Source organism: Pongo pygmaeus, chromosome 3 (genome assembly GCF_028885625.2).
Source record: "Pongo pygmaeus isolate AG05252 chromosome 3, NHGRI_mPonPyg2-v2.0_pri, whole genome shotgun sequence".
NCBI lineage: Eukaryota > Metazoa > Chordata > Mammalia > Primates > Hominidae > Pongo > Pongo pygmaeus.
The window spans coordinates 29,624,695-29,635,510 of record NC_072376.2 but is presented as its reverse complement, the minus strand read 5'-3'; the positions used below and the strand labels follow the sequence as shown (position 1 = coordinate 29,635,510).

Sequence of the window (10,816 nt, the reverse complement as noted above, 5' to 3'; positions counted from 1 at the left end):
TCTGTCTTGATGATCTGTCTAATGCTAAGAATGGAGTATGGAAATTCCCCACTATTACTATTATTTTATTGTGGTCTATCTCTCTCTTTAGATCTTGGAATATTTGAATTATAAATCTGGGTGCTCCAGTGTTGGTACATATATATTTAGAATTGTTATCTCTTCTTACCGGGTTGATTTTTTGTCATTATTATAATGACCTTCTTTGCCTATTTTTTTTTACTGATTTTAGCTTAAAGTCTGTTTTATCTGATGTAAATATATTATGGCAAAAACCACAATTACTTCTGCACCAATCTAATAGCTACATTTGCTCACTTTGATTTCCATTTTCATAGAATATATTTTCTCCTCCCTTTACTTTCAGTCTAATCATGTCTTTACAGGTGAAGTCAGTTTCTTATAGGCAGCATATAGTTGAACCATATTTTTAAATTCATTCAGGCTATCTATACCTCTTAAGTGGAGAATTAACTTATATTCAAGGTTACTATTGATATGTGAGGTTTTATTTATGTCATATTATTGTTTTCTGGTTTTGGGGAGACATTTTTTTTTTCTTTTTTTCTCTTATTGTTTGTAATTGTGGTTTTTTGGTTGTTTATAGTGGCACCATTTTATTCCTTTCTCTTTCTTTTTTGTGTGTTTGTCTAAGCATTGAGTTTGATTCTTTTGTGTATTTTCGTGATTCTGATTGTTTTCTTTTTGCTTCCATGTTTAGGACATTCTAGAACATTTCTTGTAGGATTGGTCCAGTGGTGACAAATTCCCTCAGCTTTTGCTTGTCTGGGAAATACTTTATTTCTCCATCACATAAAGTACAATATTTACGCATGAAGTATCCTTGGCTGACAGTTATTTTTCCTTTGAGCACTTTAAATAAATCACGCCGTCTTCTCCTGGACTGTAAGTTCCTGGCTGAGAAATTCACTATGAGTCCATTGGTGGTTCCTTTATAGGTGACTAGACACTTTTCTCTTGCTGTTCTTACAATTCTCTGTCATTAACTCTAGACATTTTTACTATAATTTGCCATGGGAAGACCTTTTTACTATAATATGCCATGGGAAGACCTGACTGGCTTATTTCAAAAGACCTACCTTCAGGTTCTGAGATTCTTTCTTTTGCTTGATTTGGACTGTTGTTCATGTTTTTTAATGGATTTTGCAATTTATTTAATAAATTATTCAGTTCCAGATTTTGTGTTGGTTCTTTTTTTAAATAATATCTATATCTCTGGTAAATTTCTCATTCACATCCTGAATTTTTTTCTGATTTATTTGTATTGTTTTTAGAAATTCTTTTGTATCTCACTGACCTTGTTTAGAATCAATAATTTATATTCTTTTTCTGGGTTTTTACTAATTTTTAATATTGGGATCTGTTTCTGGAGAATTATTGTGTTCCTGTTTGTAATAATTTTTTTCATGTTTATTGTATCCTTAGATTAATATCTGTACATCTGATGTATTAGTATCAAAATTTTTGAATTTGCTTTTGTAGGGAAGGGATTTTTCCTGAGGATGAATGTATGGTGTTGTTTGAGGAGAGCACTTTGGTCTTGATTCTAGGTGAATTCCACAGTGTAGTGTCTGATCATTTATTTGTGTGTGAATAGCATCATTGGCATCTGAGATTTTCTCAGTGGCTTAAGGTGCAGTTATTAGTAAAGGCTGTGGTACAGATTTATTGGGGACTGGGACACCAGGTAGGTAAACTCCAGTGTTTACTGGAGTCTGTGTGCCTGTCCTTAGGCCCCAAGTGTCATACACTGTCACCAATGTTAGTAGTTTCTGGAAAGCTGATTCTTGGAGCTCTAGGTGGCTCAGATAGTGGTAGCTATGGGAATAGTAGGTGGGCAGGTCCTTTGTCCCCTGAGCAGTCAATGTAGCATAGATAATCACAGTGGCAGTGGCAGGATGACTTTCTGAGTCCTGAGTGGTGCATGCTTGTGTTGGCAGTGGCTGTAATGGGCTAGGCAGGTCAGTCTCCAGGCATGCAGGTGGTGCATGCAGGCAGATGCCAGCTATGGAAGTAACAGCAAAACCTCAGGTCCCCAGGAGAAGTGTTCAGGTACCAATGGTGCTGATCTGGCCTGGGCAATCCCTGGATCCCTGGACTATATGCCCTGGTACGTTGAGGAAGGGTGAAGCCAGGCTGGGCTGGCTTGTCCTCATCCACGCCAATGGTATGTACAGGTACTAGCCATCTTAGGCAGTGGCAAGGTGATCCTCAGGCCACCAGCAGAATGCTTAGGCTGGGGATGGCAGTGGTCTTGCTGCTATTCTAACATTGGGTAGGGGGTGATGCCACCTTCAGGGACAGCAGCCTAAACTGGTGGGTAGGGAACACACACACTAGTCATACCTCAGACCCAGTGGTGCTTGTGCCTCAGTCCTGGGTGCAGTAGCCTGATTTTACTCATGCCTAAGCCCTAGAGTCAGCAGCCAGCTCTTCTCTTGTGCCTCAGCCCCAATGAGGCAGGGCTCCAGGACAGTGCACTATTTGTTGGGGGCAGAGCTCTAGAATGGCATCTTACTCATTCCTCAATCTTAAAGGTGGTGCAAAGGCCTGTGGTGTGCTTCCACCCCTGGTGTGGTAGCCTGTGGCTGTTTATATCTAAACCTTGGCGGCAGCAGCTCATGCTTCTTTTAAACCTCAGCCCCAGTACCACTGGAATCTTTAATAATGCACTGTCTTTTGGTTGTAGAGTTTAAAAATGTTCTTTTTCTATAGTTGCTAAGGTCTCAGAGAATGTGACAGTCTCAGCCTGAGCTTTCTCCCTGGGGCAGTGCCATCAAAGAATCTTCCAGTAGCTTCCTATGTTAGTTGCAAGGCCCATGAGGGCCAAGGGACTTTTCAGTGGCTAAGATTCCAGGAGTGAGAACGAAGCTCACTGAGGCTCTCTCACCCTTTGCCTCTATTGGGGTTTCTCTTGGCTCCCAGACAATCTTGATCAAGTGGTGATTTTTGAATCAGGTGTTGTCATTTTCCCATGGGTCCCAAAGTTTTATTTGTACTTTTAAAATTAGAATCATTTCTGGTCAGCAAAATGCATTATGTGTATTTCCCATTTGGGAAATTTTTCAGAACAAAGAAGAAACACGTAAGCTCTCCTGGAGACTCTAACTTGACTTTGATATTTTATTCACTCTTGACAAATTTTTCAGTTGGAAGAAATATTAATAATTTAACAATAGATTTATTTATTTATTTATTTTTATTATTATTATACTTTAAGTTTTAGGGTACATGTGCACAATGTGCAGGTTAGTTACATATGTATACATGTGCCATGCTGGTGTGCTGCACCCATTAACTTATCATTTAGTATTAGGTATATCTCCTAAAGCTATCCCTCCCCCCTCCCCCCACCCCACAACAGTCCCCAGATTGTGATGTTCCCCTTCCTGTGTCCATGTGTTCTCACTGTTCAATTCCCATCTATGAGTGAGAACATGCAGTGTTTGATTTTTGTCCTTGTGATAGTTCACTGAGAATGATGATTTCCAATTTCATCCATGTCCCTACAAAGGACATGAACTCATCATTTTTTATGGGTGCATAGTATTCCATGGTGTATATGTGCCACATTTTCTTAATCCAGTCTATCATTGTTGGACATTTGGGTTTGTTCCAAGTCTTTGCTATTGTGAATATTTATTAGACCGCCTTCTATTAATCCATCAAGAATTAGCAATTCACCCACCTATGATTAACTGCTACCTTGATGAACTACTTAGGTTATTGAAGATTTGGCTAATAAACTTGAAAACAAATTCAAATTTCTGTAACTAATTGTTGATGAACTAACTAGTGGTTCACTTAGCATAGTAAAATTCCTTGTTGGTTACAAAGCTATTAACACAGAATAGAATGAATTTTATATTTTATATTATATAACTATAAAAATAGTACTATTTATAACTATAAAAATATAAAAATATAAATATAAAACTATAAAAATATTACTATTGTGAAATGTTGAGTGAATCCTTAATTCATCAATCCTTTATCTGGAAGTCTTACAATGATGTCTCTGGGATGCCAGAATGGTGAATAGGTGTTTTATAATTAGTAGCAATAACAAAAATCTTTAACTTATGGAACCTTTAACTTATGGAATGCTTACTATGTGTCAGGACATAGTTCAAACACTTAATATATACTGTCTTTAATATCTACAATAAGAAATGAACCATTTGCATTCAATTTCAGAAAATAAGACAGATTAAGCAGTTGATACTAATCACAAGATGAGTATGCAACAGAATCCAATTTCATCTCTAGTATGTCTAATCCCAAATCCTATGCTTGTGGCATTATGTTGAAATGCTGAAATAGTGGAGGGAAATATCATATTTATGCAAACAATCAAATGTTTTATATCAATTACTTTAATAATTTATAGAAATAAAGTGTATTATTGTATAGTATTTTTGTCTTTTATTTAATAATTAATGGAATATCTTCTATATGTAGATTATTGTGCCATAATAAAGAAATAAAATTACAGTTGACCATTGAACAATGCAGAAGCTAAGGGCACTGACCTCTTGGACACTGAAAAATCTGTATCTAAGTTTAGATTCCTCAAAAACTCGAATAGCCTACTGTTGACCAGAAGCCTTACTGATAACATAAAATGTGTTAAAATATTTTTTTGTGCTGTATGTATTATATACTGTATTCTTACAATAAAGTAAGCTAAAGAAAAAATTATTAAAATAATAAGGAAGAGAAAGTATATTTTTATTAATTATGTGTTAGTGGATCATCATAAAAGTTTTCATCTTCATTTCCTTGAGTAGGCTAAAGAGGAGGAAGTACAGGAGGAGTCAGTCTTGCTGTCTCAGGGGAAGCAGAGGTATAAAGTGGAGGGAAAGGCAGGAAAGGCAGCCACATTTGATGTAACTTTATGGAAATACATCATAATTTCTGTTTGAAATTTTGGCTTTTTCATTTCTCTAAAAGTGTTTCCATATGATACCAATTCTTCCTCCACCATTTGCTTTAGATTCAGTGCCTGTATCATAGAAGAGTTCATGTCATAAACTAAGTAGAAGACAGTCTTGGCTAATCAGAACCCTTCTGGCAGGTTGTCTAATATCAATTTTTTTTCTAGCTCTGCTTCTAGTATGTCTTCTTCTTCATTGTTTGGCACTGGTTAGGAAACACTACTTTCCCTCAAGTCATCTTTTACTAATTCCTCTAGCGTGGTATGTAATTCATTTTGAATTTCTCTAGGATTAATATCTCTAAAGATTAATATCTACCCTTAATCTTTTTGTCATATCCACAGTCTCTTTCATAATTTCTTTGATTGGCTCTATTGTAAATCCTGTGAATACATGCATAACATCTGGACCCAGTTTTCTCTAGCAGGAATTTATCGTTTCAGGCTTGATGATTTTCACATCTTCTTATAACACTTATTGCATCTTCAGTGGTGTAATTCTTCCAGACTTTTATGATGATCTATCAGAGTTCCCTTCCTTATGGTTGGCAATCCTTTCCATAGAGTACTGTATATAATAATCTGTAAAAACCTTTATGAGCTCCTCTTCTATAAGCTGAGTTCGAGATGTTGTGTTTGGGGGCAAGTAGACCACTTTGACACCTTTGGTGTTGAAGTCATGGAGTTCTGGGTTGCCAGGGGCATTGTTCCATACCAAAAGAGCTTTAAAAGGCAAGTCCCTTACTAGCAAGATACTTCCTGACTTCAAGGACAAAACATTGATGTAACCGATCCAGAAAAAAAACTTTCTCATTGTCCAGGCCTTCTTGTACCACCAAAAGACTATTAGCTCAAGGGTAAGCAGCTTTATTTATAAGAGAAATCCTGATCATGAACTGGACTGTATTTGCACAAAACAGTAAAGTTAGCCTATGCCTTCCTGCCTTAAATCCCGGTTCTTGTTTTTCCTCCTTACTAATAAATGTCCTTTGTGGTATTTTTTCAAAAAATAGGGTGCTTTCATCTGCATTAAAAAAAAAATGTTCAGGTAGATATCCTTTCTCTTCGATGATTTTCTTAACAGCATCTGAATCATCATCTGCTGCCTGTTGGTTGCCAGAAACAGCTTCTCCTGTTATCTTGATATTTTTAAAGCCAAACCTCTTTCTAAAATTATCAAACCATCCTTTGCTGGCATTGGATTATCCTGCTTCAGAGCCTTCACTTTATTTTTTTGCTTTAAGTTATCATATAATAGTTCTGTTTTACTTGAAATGTATTAAAGTCTATAGGTATTTGTTTCTTACAGCCATCTTTCACTCATATAAAAACTGCATTTTGATACTAGATAAAAAGGTATATCACATAAAGTACAAGGTTTTTACACCCACTGATATAGCTGCAATGATGGCTTAACAAATTTTTTTTTACTTTTTTACAATAATTCTTATGCTGGATTCATTTATCTTGCAATGGCAGGCAATTGCAACTGCAGATTTCAGTCTATGGTATGTATCAAGCAATTCAACTTTTTCTTGTGAAGTTAAGACCTTTCTCTGCTTCTTCCAACAACTTCCAACATCAGTAGTGGCACTTCATGTGAGTCTCATTGCATTATTCAAGGTCTATGTTATTGCACTAAATATGATTTAAAAATATGTGAGAACTATGAGAGGTCACTTTTTACTGCAACACGCAATTTACTGGAGAGACGAACTGCTCATGTGAAGATGATTAGCGAATACTTGCAATACTTGGGCTCACAGCAATAGCAACAGGAGGCGACTATGAAATTATTACAGTAGTATAATATGTACTATAGTTATTTTAAAGCAGTTATTATTTAATACTCTATCTTTATATTTGTTTACATTTCTCTCTACTAGTAAATGGCACCATGTACAGTCTGCATTTATGTGTCTAAGTTTTGATCATTGTTAACTTTTTGTAATGAATTTGTGTGGTAATAAATAATAAAATAGGCTACTATGCATACATATTTCATGCCTTCATGCCATACCCTTTCATTAATTTTTAAAAATATTTCTAGGCTATGTGGTTTGCCTGCAAATATTTTCAAATTATTACGAATCTCCAAAAAGTTTCTAATATGTTTATTAAAAAGCTGCATTTAAGTGTTCTATGCATTTTAAACTCATGTTACTTAAGAGTTAACTGGAGTTTACGGAGTTTAAGAGTTTACGGGAACATAGCTTGAGGTTTGGAGAGGTTAAGTGATTTGTCTGAGATCTTATAGCCAGTAAGTTCTGGAAATATGACTCAGTCATGCCTGTATTTCAAAATGTGCTGATACTTGCTGCTAAAAGTACTTTCTGAGTTGGCTGGAAAAATAAAGGCAATGAGTGGATGTGGTAAATGGATTTCTCTTCTATCCAAGTGAGCAGTTCACTTGAAAAGCTATTAACAAATACTTCCTTAGACAAGAAATCTATTTATTGAAATTGACAGAGTAGGGATTAATGACAACAATACTCACACACAATCCTTTCTGACCAGCACTTTTTACCTATTGTCCCATCCACCTGGGGCCTCAGGCAGGAGGCCCAAGTCCAAAGTTGTCTGAACTTTCTCTTTAAAACAAATGAGTTCAGCTTTTTATTCATTTATTTTTTATATTTTTTTAGTAACCTAGCTTAGTAGTTTCTTTCAGAGGAATGGCTGGGCCTTTGGCTAATTTCTATCTATTCATCTATCTTGATTCAGAGAAACTTAAGAATCAAGTTGCCTCTGAAAGCATGTTCATTTGAACAACATTGAGATTAGATATAATTTTGTAATTTTTTAATTCTTTCTTCAGAAATAAATCTTGCTTTACAGTAGTTTATTATACCCCAAATTGGCACATCAGAAGTGAATAAGCTGTTCTCATACTGATGCAGCAAAAATATAGCAAAACTAGAAAAAACTAAGATATTTTTGTAGTTAGCAATTGTAGCCTGGAGTAATGCTACATTTAGTTATGGTATATAGAAATGCTTAAACCTTAATAGGTTTCCTTATTTTCTAAGACCACAGAAACCTGGATGTTATGTTAGCAAAAATTCATCTTGTTACCCCCTCTAATGGTTTAGGTGAAATAATAAATTTACTCTAATTGGTAACTTTCCAAATGGAAAACATATTTCTATTATTGGGGACGCAAAAGAAGGATTTTCTTCTTGTCTCTAGATATTATGCATATTTCAATTTCTCTAAGTTGAACATTACATTAACTATATATGACCTTAACATTTTTAAAACTTTATTTTCAACAAAAATAATACTCCCCCAAAGTGACTACACACGACTCAAATTTATTTGACTGAGCAAAGTAGAATCAGGGAGATATTTGAGTCCTGTGATAGTTCAAATAAACATAAAGGGTTATAGTTCTTTTTTCCACACTACTTAATGTTATTAAAATGGACAGAATAGGGATTAATGGCAAGAACACTAGCACAGAATCCTTCTAAATCAGCAGTTTTTATCAAGTGTTCCACACACCCTGGGCTTTGAAATGTGTAATTTTTCAATCGATTAGGTACATTTTATATCTACCTTAATCTGTTAAGTTTATTATTTGCCTTATAGGAGAATAAGATTCATTCCTTATTAATCATAATTATCATATAGGAGATCTTATTTATTTAATTTTAGCTACAAACCCACAGGTCTTCTGTTTTGTATGGTTGTGCTGTTTGTGTGCCACATGAAGGAGCTCAGATAAAAGAGTCTCCGGAAGCTCAGATAAACGAGTCAACTGTTAGAATTTTCAGAGCCCTGGTGTGAGGACTGAATATTTATAGAAGATGTCCAGTGTTGCTGTTAGTAATTCACACAAAGGAGCTATGAAACCAGTGTTTGAAAGATGATAACTTGCTCCGCCACCGCGCCCCGCTCCGCGCATGGGCAGCGGCGGTTTTTTTTCCCATGGCGCTCTGGGGCGCGGGAGATTTGTAGGTAATGGCGGGCGTTGGGTCACTGAGGTGTAGCAGAGGATGCGCTGGCGGCTGTGAGTGCGGCGACAAGGGCAAATGCAGCGACTCCTCGCTGTTGGGCAAGAGACTCTCCGAAGACTCGAGCCGCCACCAGCTGCTGCAGAAGTGGGCGAGCATGTGGAGCTCCATGAGCGAAGACGCGTCGGTGGCCGACACGGAAAGGGCGCGGCTGGAGGAGGCGGCGGCTGCGGAGGAGAGGCCGCTGGTGTTCCTGTGCTCCGGCTGCCGGCGGCCGCTGGGCGACTCGCTGAGCTGGGTGGCCAGCCAGGAGGACACCAACTGCATTCTGCTTCGCTGTGTTTCCCGTAATGTTTCTGTGGATAAGGAACAGAAGCTATCCAAACGTGAAAAGGAAAATGGTTGCATCCTTGAGACTTTGTGCTGCACGGGGTGCTCACTCAATCTTGGCTACGTGTACAGATGCACACCCAAGAATCTTGATTACAAGAGAGACTTGTTTTGCCTCAGTGTTGAAGCCATTGAAAGTTATGTTTTAGGGTCCTCTGAAAAGCAAATTGTGTCAGAAGATAAAGAGCTTTTTAATCTTGAAAGCAGAGTTGAAATAGAAAAGTCTCTAACACAGATGGAAGATGTCTTGAAAGCATTACAAATACAGCTGTGGGAGGCCGAATCCAAATTGTCCTCTGCCACTTGTAAAAGCTGAACTCTAGGCTGTGTTCTCCATTCTGCCCCCGCCCTTCCTCCCCTTATTTGTTAAATGAAGCAACATAGTGAGACGTCGTCTCTACAAAAAAAAAAAAAAAAAAAAAATTCGCCAGGCATGCGAAACGCTGAGGTGGGAGGATCAGATGAGCTTGGGAGGTCGAGGCTGCAGTGAGCCTTGATCATGCCACTACTGCGTTCTAGCCTGGGCGACAGAGTGAGACCTTGTTTCAAAAAAAAAAAAAAAAAAAACCAAAATTGTAGAATTACTCTTATAGCTATATTTTATGGTAAAGAAGTGATTGTTTCTCAAAATCCCATTTTAAAGCCATTTTATGGTACTTGTTGGAATTGGGACTTAGGAGTTTTGATTTTGATAAGAAACTGGGATGATTTTCTGAACTTTTTTTCCTCTGTATCACATTTATTTACTATTTTTAAAAACTTTATTTGACCTTTAACACTTGGGACGATATTTATTATAAATGATAAGAAAAATCTTAGAGGTTTGTCTACCCACAGTGTCATGGAATCTTCTCTGATAACTAATGCATAAAGTTCCCTGGAGAAATTGGTCAGAATGATCTGTCAGAACCATTTGAAAACTTGCTCAAGAGCAGTTGCATATATATAGTAGGGTTTTACTTTTTCCTGTTTATGTACTACTATGTGCTTAAAAAACCTGGAGGAATACTTACCAAAGAGGAATAACCATCTCTGAGAGTGGGATTCTGGGGGAATTTTTGTTTTTTCTGTTTTCTATAATGTGAAACTTTTGTAGTATGTATTTTTATAATTGAAGAGAATAAAGACTAAAACAAAAAAAAAAAAAAAAAAAAAAGAAAGATGATAACTTATCCTTTTGTGTTTTCTTAATTTTGGTTCATTTTTTCAAAATGTGTTCCTCTTCTAGTTTTCACCATTGTAGTGAGGTTACATTACATTGAGTTATTCAGACCACAACCTGGAATCACATTAAACTCCAAAATCTGTTCATGCCCCTCATCCAATCTGCCAATAAATATTATTGTTTCTGCATTTAAAAAATCTTGACTTTGACCTTGTTTATCTACCCCAATGCTACTTCTCTAGTTCATGTCACTATCCTTTCTAGCCTGGAGTATTCCAGTAACTATCTGAGTAGAGCTCTCCCTTTCAAACTACTCTTTCTCTATAAAAAAAAAAAAAAATAACACAT

The 10,816-nt window shown here is 36.6% G+C and overlaps 1 protein-coding gene across 1 annotated transcript; it reads left to right on the top strand.

Moving 5' to 3' along the window:
• The first annotated feature begins 8,883 nt into the window (after nucleotides 1–8,883).
• LOC129035743 (protein Mis18-alpha-like) lies at nucleotides 8,884–10,457 on the top strand. Its single transcript, XM_054486516.2, has one exon. It carries the CDS (start codon nucleotides 8,921–8,923, stop codon nucleotides 9,617–9,619), a length of 699 nt encoding a protein of 232 aa, XP_054342491.1. The 5' UTR covers nucleotides 8,884–8,920; the 3' UTR covers nucleotides 9,620–10,457.
• Nucleotides 10,458–10,816: the final 359 nt, after the last annotated feature.